The sequence below is a fragment of the Brienomyrus brachyistius genome, chromosome 10 (assembly GCF_023856365.1).
Source record: "Brienomyrus brachyistius isolate T26 chromosome 10, BBRACH_0.4, whole genome shotgun sequence".
Classification (NCBI taxonomy): domain Eukaryota; kingdom Metazoa; phylum Chordata; class Actinopteri; order Osteoglossiformes; family Mormyridae; genus Brienomyrus; species Brienomyrus brachyistius.
In genome coordinates, this window is record NC_064542.1 from 2,061,757 (window position 1) to 2,077,872 (window position 16,116).

The following is a 16,116-nucleotide window of genomic DNA, read 5'->3' on the forward strand; positions in this document are numbered from 1 at the left end:
CCATTGGCCTGCCGCATTTAATCACGAGTATGAAGAGCTGACCCGAGGCCTGTGTTCCCCAAAAGGTGCAAAGTCCACATCTGGAAAATGACCAGATCTTCTGCTGATCCCTAAAAGCATCCGGCTAGAAAGCTTTTGGGAACCACTTCAAAACAGTGCATTCAAGTGAAACTGAAATCGATCGTTCTGAGCAGGGGAGTCACAGCAGTCAATAAAACAGGCATGCTGGACATAAGTCTGCTAATGAGGTCACTGCCCCCCCCCCTCAGAAAAGCAGTAGATGTAGTCATCTGTAGTTAGTATTTACAGCACCCTCCACAATTATTGGCACCCCTTGTAAAACCATTTGTGAAAAGGGTTAGAAAAAAAAAATCTACCTTTCAGTGCTGTAGCTTCATCTCACATTGAAATTTTTTGAAAACCTCTCTTTGAAATGAATTTATTCAAAAGAAAAACAAATCCTTCATCAAGACATAACTATTTTTAACAATAACACCCAATAACAATAACCACGATTATTGGCACACCTGGGAATTATAGTGAACACAATGTAACTGAAGCACGTTTTTCCTGTAAATTGAACATCTTTGAGTTGACTGTTGGAGTGAAAAGGAACCTCCAAGCTGTCATCCATGACTTCCTGATTAACTGGGGTACAAACATGAGGTGACACAGAGGCCAAATTCCCTTAGTCATCCATAAACATGGCAAAGATAAGAGAACATACGAAACTAATGAGGGAGAAGTGTGTTGACCTTCATAAGTCAGGGAATAGGTATGAAAAATAGCTACTCGCCTGAAAATGCCCATTTCTACTGTTAGGGAAATAATAAAAAAGTGGACAACAACTGGAACTGTTACAAACCTGCCTGGAAGAGGACACAAGTTTATTTTTCCTCCACATACAGTAAAGAAGATCGTAAGAGAGGCAAAAAATCCCCAAGGATCACTGGTGGCGAATTACAAGACAAAGTAAAATCTTGGGGTCACCTTCATGCTAACAGATTATTTGGATGGTATGCCAGACAAAAAGCTTTTTTGTCAGTTAACCACAAACACCTGGAGTTTGCGAAACACTATTACAACTTTGACTGGAACCAAAATTCAATGGTCTGATGAAATAAAAATTGAGCTTGTTGGTAAAAAAACATTCAAGGTGGGTTTTGGTGTAAAAAGAAGGATGGCTGTAGTAAAAAGAACCTTATCCCAACTGAAATATAGTGGAGGTTCTGTGATGTGGGGCTGATTTTCCTCCAAAGACCCTGGAAACCTTGTTAGGGTACATGGCATTATGGGCTCCATGAAATGACAGGACATTTAAATTCAAAATTTTGCTGCCTGCGCCAGGAAAGTGCAACTGGGCCTCATTGGATCTTCCAGCAGGACGGTGATCCTGAGCACATGTCCAAATCAACACAAAAATGGGTAGCTGACTGCAGAATCAAGCTTCTGCCATGGCCATCTCAGTCCCCTGACCTGAACCCCACTGAAAACCTGTGGGCTGAGCTGAAGAGGAGAGTGCACAAGAGAGGGCCGAGGACCCTGGGTGATCTGGAGAGATTCTCTAAAGAGGAATGGTCTCAGATGCCCTGCTCTGTATTCTCCAACCTTATAAAATCTTATAGGAGAAGATTCAGTGCTGTTATACTGGCAAAGGGTGGTTTTACAAAGCATTAAATGCAGGGGTGCCAACAATTGTGGCACATGTATTTTTAATAAAAAAAATATTATTTCTTGATGAAGGATTTCTGTTTATTTCAATAAATTGAATTCAAATGAAAGGTTGGATTATTCTCATTTTTTGTGTGAGATAAAACTACTTCACTCGAAGGTAGATTTTTTTCTAACCCCTTTTACAAATCTTTGCAAGGGGTGCCAATAATCGTGGAAGGTGCTGTATATCAGCATGGTCATTGGGAGCAGGGAGGAATATGGAGTGACATTTGCCTGAAGTGTAAAATGACATGTTAAATTATTAATAATAATAATAATAATAATAAAAAATCGATACTTTATTGTCCCCGTAGGGAAATTGTCTTTACACAGCTTGCTCTTTTTTCATAGAGGAAGTTGTCTGCGAAGGGCTGCCACCCGTAGCGGCGCCCAGGGAGCTGGGGGTTAAGGGCCTTGCTCAAGAACCCACAGTCTGAGGCGGGGTTTGAACCTGCGACCTTCTGATTACAGGCACACAGGCTTTAGCCCACAGAGCCACACGCTGCTCCCCTAGCCGATTTCACAATTGGGCTCTTAAAGAAAGAGCCCTTTCCCACTGTGACGCGTACTGTACTTTTGGTACTTCAAGATAGTACCAAAGTATGTTACTTCAAGGTGTTGGTTTTCCACTGGTGTAGAAACTGGTACTGGTTCTGAATGACATCACAACACGAGGCTGGTATTTTGTACTGAATTTGAAAAATGGATGTAGTATATTATAGGGTTGGATGTGCATTATTGACACCATCATTTCATGTTATACATGTGCGATTCGTAGATCGCTAGTCAGCTAGATTAAGATCAGGCGTTTTCTTACTTTCAGATCAGTACGGATTTTATAGTGCAGGGAAGTTTCGCTAAAACATTTTTAGTCTGTCATGGGGCAAAAAAAAAAAAAAACTTGGCAAGTTTAGCAATTTCAATGATTATCCCTTATCATGATTATGTAGTATACATATTTTTTTTAAATATAACATTAAAGTTCACCTGCACTGCGTTTGCATGAGCGCTGCATGCATTCTCTGAGACAATCACAACCATTTTCATCCTTGCTGGTGTAAATCACTCCTAGAGGTTTGTGAGAAATCCATGTTTGACTTCTCTTTTGCTTTATAAATTCCCCAATATTTATTACAACAAAATCACTTTGCAACAGTTGATCTTGTCGTCTTTGTTCTTCCGACCAATTAAGTTTAATTTCACAATCTGAGCTTGAATCTCTTCATTTGTCCACACATCCATTATTATTACTTCTATTATTTTTTTTCCTGCGTTTATCATTGCTTTCTGTGTTCGTAACTTGTTTCAAGATGCTGCTTGTATTGTGTTTTTGAATTATGCTATTTGCATAACCAAAATCGACAAAGAAAGTGTTTGGAATTCTCACCCCAAAGTACCGAAGTACCAAAAAGTACCCTGGATGGTTTGATACTTCAGGTATCGGAACCTTCGCCATTCATCCTTTTCCACTGACTTCCAGACAAGCACTGAAAGCACTGTGCCGAAAAGTATACCTGGTGTGATGGGGAAGTGCCCAAAAGTGAAAGTGTGAGTCTGACCACCAACTGTATAGGGAGAGGACAGCTCAGGAGCGACAGGCCTGTTTCATGGTGTGCAAGGGGAGACACGATTCGCCACCACTGCACACACACCCAAAGCACACACTCCTCAACATGGCACCCGGAGATGAGGAATCGGCTTGAGGAGGCTGAACGTGAGTGCACAGGGGCTTGGTCAGGGAGAGGGGCTCCTCAGAGCGCGATTCTGCGATTCGCTGTCGTCGATACGGTCCTACAGTTATGGCAGGGGGCTGCAGCCCTCCAAGCAAACACCCCCCCCCATCGTAAAAGGACGCTTGACAGAAAGAAGAAGTTACAACATCGCTGAAGCACTTCAAAGCTTCGCAAGACAGATAAATCTATCATTTCTGCCAAAGACACTATCCTTTGCGACCGGAGGTAAGAAACGACCGCAGAAGAATTACACTGCAAATTACTTTCTGGTATGCTGCCCCCCCCAATCCCCCACCCCCTGACAGAGACTGCAAATATTTTTCAGTGAACACGACACGCAGTTTCATCACCCAGTACTGCTGCCCTTTGACCTGCCCTATAACTAACCAGAGTGGTCACAGGGGAACCCAAACGCTGCGCTCAGCGGCCTGCCGTCAGGAGAAACATATGCAGCCATTAAGCTGAATTTAATGAACAGAAACTCATCATTAAACATATTAAAATCGGTCTAATCTGACTCAAAAGCCCCAGGCGATCAATGTTTGCTGAAGACAAGACTCTCTTTTAAAAAATCTGCCTTTGACAAAAGTCACAATAAGAACTGGTGTGCGTGTAAATATATAATAAAGCTTATAGCCATACAAGAGATCCAATGGATAGAGAAGCTAAATCCAAATTCAGATAAATGCATTGTTTGAAAGTGCGTATAAAGTGACTGTGACAAAGGTTAATTTACAGCACAACCTGGGCAGACGGCTTTCAATGTGCCGGTTTCTTTTTTTTTTCCGAAACACTGCTTGGACAGGCCTCAACCCAACACCGGGGTTCAGATCAAACTCTAACCAGTCTGCAAACACCCACTTGAAAAGAAAAAATAAGACACACACACACACACACACACACACACACACACACACACACACACACCCCGTTGGTGTGACTCACCCCGCCAAACGACACGGCCAATGTGGCCTGTTTACAACATTGAGAAAATACCACCGATATTGCCCCTGACTGCCCAAAACGTGCCCAAAAATTCATTCTGCACACAAGTATGAGGGTTTACTAAAAACAAATCAGTATAGTGGGTGAAACAATACAGTCAGAGTACAAGGACAGGGGCGATAAGGTGTAATGCGAGTGGTTTCCGTGCTCGGCCTCTGGGCGAAAGCTTTATCTTTCTTTTGCTAAAACCTCAGTGTCTTCCTGCTTCGGCTGATAAAACTCACGACGACTCAACCCCGCGGTCCAAGATCAATCCCGCCCCCCAAATCAAACAGTCCACCTCCATCCTCCTGTGGATTCCGCGCACGCTCTCCGGACCCGGCCGAACACTCACCCTGCAGCTGCTTGAACCTGCCCTCCAGGATGTTGGAGTACTGCGCCTGGTTGATGAAGGCGGCAGGCGACAGGCAGGACTCGCTCGGCTTCCGCTCCAACTCCATCTCCTCTTTCCCCCGTCAACCAGTCGCTGCGCCACACCTTCGTCTGCTACTTTCCCTTCTTCTTTAAGCTTGTTTTTCTTTTTGGTTTCCCTCCCAAAGATCTACAGGTGTAGGACGGCCCTCTGTACACTGCAGATCCCGAATGCACAGCTCTGCATGCCTCCGCGGGCAGCGACTGAGGCCCCTGAGGTCAACGCGTTACCTTCTCCATGCGGTCTGGATGCAATGCTCTGCTTCGGCCGCAACTGTGTCGGCGGCCGCCCCCACCACGTGGAGGAGCGCAACTCCACCAGATATCAGATCTCCAGTGCCTGCGAAATGGCAAACATGACCGAACCCTCCCTCCTTCAGAAACGTCCTCCCTCCTATCCTTTGCTGGTCTTTTCTTCTCTTTTTTTTTATTATTTTTTTTATTTTATTATTATTTTTTTTAAAAGTGCTGCTCAATCCCTGGAGGGAAAATCCAAAAATTCCAGGAGGAATGCCTCCCTCTCCTTCTCCTCTCTCAAACCCCCCTCCGCCACGAAAGCCACGAGCTCCTTCGCCCTCTCGGTCTGCTCGGAAAAACACGCGCGCACACACAGAGATGCACGCACGCGCGCACACCTTGTTTGAATACGCAGAGAGGCCGTCCCAGTTCAGCTCAGGCAGCCGGCTGCACAAACCACACCCCTCCATGTCTATTCGAGCTGACCCATTAGCATAAGGTGAGCCTGGGGGAGAGTCGGGGGCAGGGTTGGGAGGGGCCATTCCGAAAGGTGTCACGCCACAAACCAAGGGGCTGGTTCTGCAAGCAACTCTAAAGCCGAGGCATTGAGCTGTGTACGGAAAGAAAGAAAAAAGAAAACACGTTTTTTTTCTCTCTCTCCGACTTCCGCCCCCCTCTGTGGGACATCAAAGAGTTTTGCTGGGGTAGGAAGGAAGTCTTTGCAGATGGCACGAGGGCTTCAGCACCAGCTCAGAAGCAGCTCTGGAGGCCAGGGCCCCACTGCAATGGCAGACATACCATCTCCAGCTCAAACTGGGAGTCAGCAAGGCACAAAGACTGTCGCCATTAAAGGCATGTAAAGACCCCTGAATGGCTGTAACCTTTGTTATTCGATTGGCTCATCCACAAGCAATTAAAGTAAATAGTCAGAGTAAATACCTCCCCCACATATCCAGACAGACAGACTCTGGCAGACCGCCCCCCCCCCCCCCCCCCCCCACACACACACACACACACACACACACACACACACACACACACAAGCTAGAGATGATAGGCATGGACTGGATTCCCTGACAAGACTCGGAACACGTGCAGCAACAGGATGTGCACAAGTGGCCATGGGCCAAAGGCCGACTCAGAGGACACCTAGTGTCTGTCGCAAGAACTGCGGCTTTCAGATTCACACATTCCTGCTAATCCTCCATGAGGAATCACCCCCGGGACACGACGGCGCAGCATTGCACACCAGTGCTCTGAAGTACAGATATTCAGGGTGCGGCTCTCACCGTGGCCCAAACTTAATTAAAGCAGCTACACCACTATTTACCAAGTGCGCTCTTGTTTAATGACACGCTACACGATCAGTTAACAGCAAATAAGGCCAAGATTCACACAAACTGAGAACAATGCCATGCTGTGCATTCTGTGTCCATTCTGATCCCATCGCGTGTGTAAAATGCATTTTGAATCTATGCAAACACATGGTTTTGCAATGAAACAAATCAGCGACTTCATCGGCTAGCAGACAAATTTTGCTAAGCGCTAAAATTAGTAAGAATTCTACAATTAAGTTAACTGTTGCTTTCTGTGCAGCCTACGGACGAAGGAAGGAAATAACATAATGTGTCTTTTACTGTCTCTGCCCTGATTAAGCGTATTTTCTTGGTTCTTTTGAAGCAGTGCGGGCTGTTCACTAGCCTTAGAGGCAGCATTCTCACTAGCTAGGCTACCTCATCATAACCTCATCCTCGCCATTTCATTTTAAGCGGTTATTCATAGATCTGCAGCTTCCACTGCACTTAACCGAATCTTCCCTCCTTCTGATACCTTGGACTTCCTTTTATCTCTTCTCATTTTAGCTTCTCTTAGCAAGCTTGCGGTTGTAGCTTCCGAATCCCCCAGAGCTTAGCCTAATACTTCTGTAATACGGTACTTCGGGAAAAGTGCATAAATGTTCAGCTTTTCATATCTGCAGTGGAGTGGTGCAGTGCCAGTGATAGGAAGTTGGTCGCTTCAAATCCTAAGGTTGGCACAGTGATTTCCTCACTGCTCCAGGGACTATCTGGCCCTGGTTTTGCAAAAAAATGTCCGTCACTTGGGAAAAAATCGTGTGCTAAATAAATAAATGTAATCACAGGAAACGTGACTGAAGCTGCAAACTGGTGCCTCTGAACTGGGCCTTGAGGTTTCAGCAGTTTCCAGTTAATGAGCATTATTTACTATGCTGAATGCTGCTTAGTGGCAGAGGGTTAGAACTGCGTTACGACGAGAACAGGTCTTCCTTAAAGAGTGCAACACAACCAGGAACACAACAGCAGTCATATTTCAGCTCAGGTAAGCAGGGATGGGAGGATATGGATGAGATGACAGCGAAGAGACAAAAGCATGAAATCAGGGGGGGAAAATGATCAAATTATGCGGTTTAGGGTAACCGAGTAGGGGGTGGGGGGCTCAAAGTGAGGGCCCAGTTACAGGAAAGTCCGGAATGGTGCGAGCGAGTGAAAGATTTCCCAGCATTCCCAAAACTCCCACATAGCTCCTCACTGTGGGAGCGAGATGTTTGGGACGTTCTCAAACCCAGCAAACCATCCGTTTCATGGAAACTCCAACAGAGCCCCCGCCTTCAGCCAGTGAATGGACGGCCCTAAGGAGGCCGAACGTGATTAATGGCAGCGCACACACTGCGAGCGAGCATGAAGCTGTCCTTCTCGTTACAGCTGGTTTTTAATAACAATAATAATAATAATAATAATAATGTTATTATTCAAAGGAGCTTCACAGCTCGATCCTCCACAATCTGGGTCGTGCTCAAAAGTACAACCGCAGAGCCATCGCTGAAATGCTCAGGACTGGACTGGGGTACAGCAAGTTTCCGAGTTAAGAATGTCAGACTTACGGACAAAATGTACTTACGATTGTGCTGCCATAAAGCCTATTATATTAAATATCTAAGTTAAAGAGAATGGTTCACTACTTTGTCACATCATGTTCTTCTGCATAATGGAGGAGAAAATGAAAGTCTGCAATAAAATATTATATATATATTATATATTATAATACAACTTCACGAAAGCCTCTTCAAGTATGCAAAACATCTTTTTTTTTTTACACAGTACTATGTACCTGCACAGATTCTCTCTCTTCAGCACAGCTCTGTATGTCGTTATTTATTATTACTGTATTTTTATGAACTGTATTATGTTTTACAGGCTTTGTGTAAGTGTATTTGGAAGTGTTTTATATGCACAGAAAGGTAAAATATATACTACATACTGAGATAATTATTGCAGTAATTGATGCTAAATAAAAACCGTATGTACTTGTTCACACAAATTCTACTTAAAGACAGATTCTGGGACCGGATCTGGTTTGTAAGCCAGGCACTGCCTGTATTCATACTTAACCCCCCATCCAGCCCTAACCCTAACCCCCCCCCCCAAGCACTCTCACGCACACACATGAACCAGGTGTGTCAAAGCATCCATGTGTGGAAATTCCTCTCTGATGGGTCGTACTTCTAATAAACTGTTGCGCTCACACTTTAAGGCCGGCGTTAATGCCTCCCCCCCGGGGGGCTCTGCCCTGATCCATTGTGCCCCCTGACCTCATAAACGAGGCCCCAGAGTGGAGAACAAGAACAGGCACAACAAACCAAAATCCCACCACCCCCCCCAACGGCTGAGGAGGTCTGCTAAGAGATGGTGCCATTACCGAAAGAACGAGTCCAACGAGGAGATAAATGCTTATCTTTGAGGGGCCGATGAGTCTGAGCATGCAGCAGAGAATGGAGCCTTTCTGAGAGCGAGATCGCCTTTGGGGCCAAACGGACGGCAAATGAAAAGGGGAAGAAAGCAGAGGAACGAGAGAAGAGCGGAGGTAATGAAAGTGTAGCCGCTCGCCCGAGGACACGCTGTGGGGGGGAATGGGAGAGGGTGGGGCGTTATCCTAGGGAAGGGTGACGGGCGGGAGAGCGGGAAAAGGCTGAGGATGCATGGCGTGAAAGGAGAAGCGGCAGCGGGAGGCTCCGTCAACAGGCCCAGGCCGCGGCACAAAAAAAAAAACAATCTGCCCTTCAAGCCTCAGCCTGTCCGCGGGTCATACCATCCCAGAGAGAGTACGGGGGGGGGAAGGTCTCTCACGGCAGGGCTTGTTTTGCTGCTGGGATGGTTGAATTTTTGCTAAAACGGATGGATGTGTCAGTTTAGATGTCAGGAGTGCCAACAGATGACTATGAGGGACCTTCCTGACTAGTAAGTTCAGGCATTCAGCCATCAAACCCTCCCAAGACTTCACCTCCTACCCCATTCAGGACCAGTACTTAATCCGGTCTTATTATATATATATATATATGACTAATTTGTCATTACATTGTTTGTGCCAGAATATGTTTATTTTGTATTGTCGTTTAGCTGCCATTTTTAAGCAAAAGACACACACATATAGAGCTGAAAACTTCACTCAGTCTATGTAGATGAGGCCCTTTATCCCGAAAACTATTCTGGGGGGGGGGGGGTGCAGATAAATGCTGCAGATAAAAAGCGCAACAGTTTATTAGAAGTACGACCCACATATATATATACACATATATATATACATACATACATATATATATATATATATATATGCGCGTCTCTAAAGGAGGGAGATGGTGGTTTAACCATGCTGTTAAACATGTGACCAAAACACACAAACCCTAATATGCGAAATACAGTTCAGCCCAAAATTCCATAAGTATAACATGCTCACAGAGTCGCCCCCACAGCCCAACTAACACAGGCAGGAGGCTGTACGTAGTAAGTGGCACAGGAAGGAGATGGGAGTTGGGTGACCACCTAATGTCAGCGAGGACACTATGACTTTACAAAGTACTTTGAAACTGAAAGACTCCCATGCTTGGCTAAACAGTTTCATTCTTGTGTTTTAACAGGTTTGTTTCCTGGATAGATTCATCCATTAACACATTAATATTAGTGACACATACATGATCATAGCAGACTGACCAATCAGCACACAGCAAGAACCTTTGATTGAAATGGTAGTTTACAAATCCTGTCCCAGCTCAAAGTGTCCTCCCTAACAAGGATTTTGTGGTAAAGCTTATTTGAGAGACGGAAACCAACAAGCAAACCACACAACTCAACCACATTTACAAAAGATAAAGGGGGCAGGTTTGCAACATCATCTCATCGTTGACTACAAACACATTCATTCATAAGGTCAGAAGAGGAACCGACTAGTGTACTTTGTTCATTCTGCAGTCAAATCTATCCCTGACATCTACCTCTATTATCTAATATGCAGTCAATGCACAGTATGAACTGTACCATGAAAAATTTTACCATGTTGAAAACACCGCAGAATATCTAACTGCAGTGATGGCAAAATGAAGCCTCATGAACCATTTGCTGTATTTTTTGACCCCACTAGATGGTGCTCTTGGTTTGCGTTGGGGCATGCACTGAACCTGAATAGAGGTATAGAGAGCACCATCTAGTGGTGTCAGAAAACACAGCAGATGGTTCATGAAGATTCATTCGGCCATCACTACTTAACTGATTAAAGATATGATTGGCAGTAGCAAGTCCTTTAGATATTACTTTTAAAAGTCGTCTATTTTACTTAATGCATTGCATAACTGAATGATTCTACTGCCTACGCACTGACTGACCCACATTCCAAGTTAACTTAAGAGCTGATTTGGCAAGCTACAAAAAAACAAGAATTGTTAAACTGCTCATTACAAGGAATATGAATCATCACTAAAATATATCAGGAAATACTGTGGTATAATTTTAGTCTGTACTGCCGGAGCCCCTTTTAAATATAATCCTGCTAAATCATCAATACAGCCTCCATTTTTTGTCATTTATAAAGGGGCAAATATTTAATGGTTTGTCTCCCTCTGCTGGAAGTTAAAAGGAACTACAACCCAATGTGTCTAACCATTCGGTGTCATCTATAAGGTTAAAATATAATTTATTCAGACCCACTTAAAAAATTTATATCCAACATATAATTATGAAGGTTTTAATAAAAGTCATATTTTTTTACTGAGCTCTTGCAAACGACCAACTGGTTTTACCAAGCTAAAGGCTGCTAATAGTTATGTTCGCTGAAATTCCACGCTACAAGGAATTCGACAAGGACAAAAACACCAGCATGTGTGAAAGAAACTGGGCGGTCGTTTGTATGGAAGAGGGGGGGGATGAGCTTTCGCCACCCAGCTGTCGTGGGGCGTGTCTCTCTAAATCAGCTGTTACTCCACAGGACAGACATGATGCATGTGATATCGAACGCGGGTTTTCTTAGAAATGTATTATTATTGTTACATTGTATTATTATTGTTACGTGTTGATACACCACCAACGCCCCAACCGTCTTCGAGGTTGCATCATACCGCTAAAAGAATTATACGAATTATTACAAGAAAGTATCGGGAAGCAAGGGTGGGCTTGACTGTGTCCTGTGGTCGTTTCTTTGTTCAAAAACAGACATTGTCCTCTAGCACATGGGTGCCCAAACGTTTCAGCCCACATTGCCAAAAACAAGTGCCAGACACTCGTCATTTTGCCGGCGGGGGGTGGGGGGGGGTTGGTGTTTGGGGTTTCCCCTTGGTACATTTTGCTGACCAGGACAAGGTCCCCCTCAGTAGATTTATTGTAAATTGACCCGTTATGATTAATATGCAAAATTTCCCCCACATTTTTCAGTTTTTATAAACATACTCTGGAAATCATTTTTCGACCCCTTCCCCCAATATTTTTTGTTTAAATGACGCATTGTAATGTCTCAGTATTTAGGTCCTTAAACTGCAATAACAGTCATTGCACATAAAGCTGCTTGGCTGCTCATAACTGTCCTGTGAGGGTGAATGTGAACAAAATGGTGCCGGGGGTGGGGGGTGGCAGGGTGAGTACCTGCCAGGGCCTTGATCCGCGAGCGCTCGAAGAGGCGGGCCGAGCTGTTCTCGTTGTCCCAGTCGGCCTCCGATGCCAGGTCCCAGCGGTTGTTGATGTCATTATACTGCTGCTGGATTTCCAGGCTGTCGAAGTCGGTGGGCGAGATGGTGCTCATGGTGTCCGGTGTGGGGGGGGAACAGTCATCCACTCTGGGGAAACAGATCATTTCATTCTTCTAGCTCTTTATAAAATACACACTTTTCTACATGCGACATTTACATTTATTTAAATGAGGCAGATGACAAATCACGAGCATTCGGTTGTCAATTTAGGCTGCTGCTTTTCAGCCCCCAGCCCCAAAATAACATCGCTAGAGACTCGTGACCCCCACCTTGGGAGCCCCTGGGCCCAGTCACCAGTGACCGGCCAAAAATGTGTGCTGGATGTACAAAAAACGCTTTTAGGCAGCCTGAAATCATGCCCAGCTCTGAAGGACACGCATGCAGACAGCTCACAGACACTTTCAGTCAGTAACGATGTCATTCAGGAACATTCAGCCCAAATAAACCTATGGCCAAACCCTAATGATGCGCTCATTTCAAACTGAATGAAGAAGCCTACATACTGAACCTGTCGCTGAACCCAGAAAGAGACAACGATAAAATCCCAAGACGACACATCACTACCTCCTATGGGAATAAAGCCAATTACATTCAAAGAACAACATTCAAAGAACAAAGGTGACCACATTCGCAAACGCAAGGAGGATGACATTATGCCAGAATACGCGACATTCGTTTAGTTTCATTACTCAACCTTCTTTATTGCCGCGCTCGGTGTGATTAAGAGACAGGCCTGGTCAGCCAGGAAAGCAGGCCTTCACGCCCGCGAGCATCCCGGCGCCGCATCACCGCGTGTGTGAAAGTGTTATGGTGTGAATGTCTGCTCCTGTTCAGAGGACAGACGGGGGAGAGGAGGGAAGAGAGGGGAGTTGCAGCCCAGCCTGGTGGAGGGGGGGAGGGCATGGGCCTCAGGAGTTGGCAGGTCCCCATGGAGATTCCCGGCATCCATCCCGCTGGTCTTTAGTAAACCCTTAGAATTAGGCCTAACACACGGAGTATCAAACCTTATGCATCCTCGACAGGTGCTGCCCCCTGGCTAATCCCCTGCCCTCCCTGCCTCCCCCACACATCTGCTCGCACACCCTGGCGGCTGTGACAGTCACTCATAATCACAGGCAGACGTGGCACAGAGTACCACTGATGTATAATAAACAGCCAATTCTGAGTCTAACTTCCCCCCCCCCCCAGACTGTGACTCTTCCCCCTAAGGAGAACCAAGCGTAACTTGGCTGGGATAACTGCTACATGAAATGTGAAAAGTCCTAAGCCAGACCTTTGGCATCTTAGCAACATGAATTAACTAGACTGATAAATCTTCCTGATCATTAGATCGTCAGTTTAAATCCCCGGGTTGGTATATTAACTTCAGTGTCGGGCCCCTGAGCAACAGTTGCCTTGGCGATTCGGACCCTCAAAAAATGCACATCGCTTTGGATAAAAACACTGGGTAAAAATATGTAAAACTGGATTTCTAGGTGTGTTTTTATGAGAATTTCTGTTTCGAAACACAATATCCTCAGTGGAAGGATGTTACTTTAGAATAACACACCAATTTAAGTAATTTTTGGTGCATTTTCCCTGAACCTAAAATGAAATGCATCCTTTCTTTAAATAAATCGTATTATATCTTATAAACTCTTCTGCCAATTTCCCCATTCCTAGTTTCCCTCTGGCGATCAATAAAAGTACCTTGACATTTCATTTCAATTTGCATTTTTTTGGCAGTAAAAGCCAAGGCGTTCTGATTCTATGATTTTACAATATCAGTAAAATATTGAACGGAACCAGTGGAACTTCGCAGATTGAAAGCACGCGATTGGAGGCAGAAGGTTTTGGGAGGCGGAGCCTGAAAGCCTTGCCCCTCCAGCTGTGCATGGACCCTCCCACATTCCAAGGCTGTCCAGACACGTCGCTCAGGTGAAATGTTGACAGGAAGCTGCCCTAAGCATCTGAGCGTGTGTTTGTGCGTCCCCCCCCCACCCCGAACTCCTGATTCCCACACCCCACGAACAAACAAGGTTAGGTCACGCTGTAAACAGCTGGCAGGACCACTGAAACGTGACGAAGTGGATCACTAATGATGTTTGTTTAGGGAGTATAAAGGTTACTGACACAGACTGCATTCACAAATGTGTTTATACACACACATACACTCTCGGCACCACATACAAATCCATTTTAAACACAGATTACTACAGGCCAGGTTATCTTCAAGGTCTGGAGGCCATATAAATGCCAGGATTCTGCAATTCCTACTTAACTTTTTTTCTAGACCCAAAATGACCAGCTCATCCCTGCAGGAGGATGAGAAAGTAAACGAAAAACAGCCGAAATTCCCGATCCTCACTTTCGTCGCCAACATTCACATGGCCTCCCCAAATCAAGTCAAATCAAATCAGGAAAGCCCACCCAGGGGAACCTAGAGATGGCCAGAGCAGAGACAGAGGTAGAGAAGAAAAGGGCTGCGTGCTAACAGAGAGCGAGGGAGAGAGAGCGAGGGAGCAAGGGAGGTGCTATAAGAAGGAGTGAGACGGAGCTGAAGGCTCACAGTAAAGTTCATAGATCACAGTGGGATGTGGGACATCTCACAGGAAAGGAGGAGAAGGAAGAGGAGGAACCACAGCGACACCTTGAGGAGGAACCACATGTTGGAGGTATCAACATGAATGTACGCCGTCAGGAAAAAGTACCAATTTGAGGGTACAATTATTTGTCACTGGAGCTGTAGTCTGAAAATCGTACCTTTGCTGGGAGTACGTGTATCTTTGTTTCCTGGTCTAATTTAAGGTACAGAAATGGACTCTGAGGAACATTTCAATACCATTGGGGATACATTAGGGTTGTTTATGCCTTGGGGAACAAAACTGTACCAGGGCTGTACCTTTTTTTCTGACAGGGTAGAGAAATCAAAAAGGCATGGACTGCAGAGATGCCCCCACCTGAACCACGTCACCGAGTGCGACGTTTGAGAGGTTCCCAGACACACAGCATCTTCTCACTAAAGGAAAGGCAGCCATTAGCTAACAGAGAAGTGGCCTTCGGAGGAAGAGAAGATGCACCATGAATAAATTACACAGATCGTGCTCGAACGGGACGACGGCGATGCAGAGAGAGATGAGAAAACAGGAGGAGGGAGAAACTGAGCCAGAGGAGAGGCAACATTGGAACGGCTGTATTTACAGCTGCCGGAATCAGGTCAGGAATCGGGTCACAAAGAACATGAGGAAGGAGCGGCCGGCACCGCTAGTCCGCTGCCCCACGTTAATCACCCAGCTCAGCACCCCCCCCCCCCCCCCTCACCGGTTCCCTTAATGGACAGGTAATATGAGAAGTGGGGGGAGGATATCAATTTTAAAAGATTAGCGTTGTGCTACAGTGTAGCTTCAGGGCCAGATTAGGCACAGAAGTGGTTCGAGTGATACAGACACCTTTAAATCGGAAAGGTGACCCCCGGCGTGTTTATCACACCCTGCCTTGTCAAGCCGTCCTTGGCCGACGCACCTCTGACCCCCAAAACAAACCAAAAAACCGGCCCTGCTCTACCGTAGCCACTGGCGTCATATGACAGCAGACATTTCTGCATCATCATACCCGAACCCAGCTCTGTTACAGAGGGATCCCAGTCCTATGACTGGCGAGCGGCGTGACTTTAGATCCGTAATCAGGCTGCTGTCTACCCTCAGCTCAGTCCCTGTCTGCTACTTCCAAGCAAACGTTTCTGCTTGCAGCTAAATGTCACAGAGGAAAAATTAGAGATCACTGCAGAAGGACACAGAGAAGTCATGACTTTGGCCCGTGCTGGGGAGTCCTCAGTGCTCTTTGCGGTGTTCCGCCTTTTCCTCTTAAAACATCACAGAGGACAGAACTCTGCAGAAACGGCCAGATTTCTGACAGAAGGGCCAATTCCCCAAACTCCCAGCTGGGCTGCTTCAGAATAAAAGCTGCCTCCCCTTTACCTCCAAAGGATACGACGTCACGCAAACACACCCATCA

At 45.6% G+C, this 16,116-nt stretch overlaps 1 protein-coding gene across 5 annotated transcripts in view; it reads right to left on the minus strand.

The window, feature by feature from the left end:
* Window positions 1–16,116, minus strand: part of LOC125750168 (spectrin beta chain, non-erythrocytic 1-like) — a 66,176-nt gene that overhangs the window by 41,834 nt on the left and 8,226 nt on the right. For 2 of the 5 annotated variants that reach the window (XM_049027590.1, XM_049027591.1), the window contains exon 2: window positions 12,020–12,210. In XM_049027590.1, the coding sequence (XP_048883547.1) occupies window positions 12,020–12,176 (157 nt within the window). In that variant the 5' untranslated portion in view covers window positions 12,177–12,210. Of the gene's footprint in view, window positions 1–4,785; window positions 5,514–12,019; window positions 12,211–16,116 lie in introns of those variants that run through there. The other 3 variants (XM_049027593.1, XM_049027592.1, XM_049027594.1) reach the window with 2 other exon arrangements.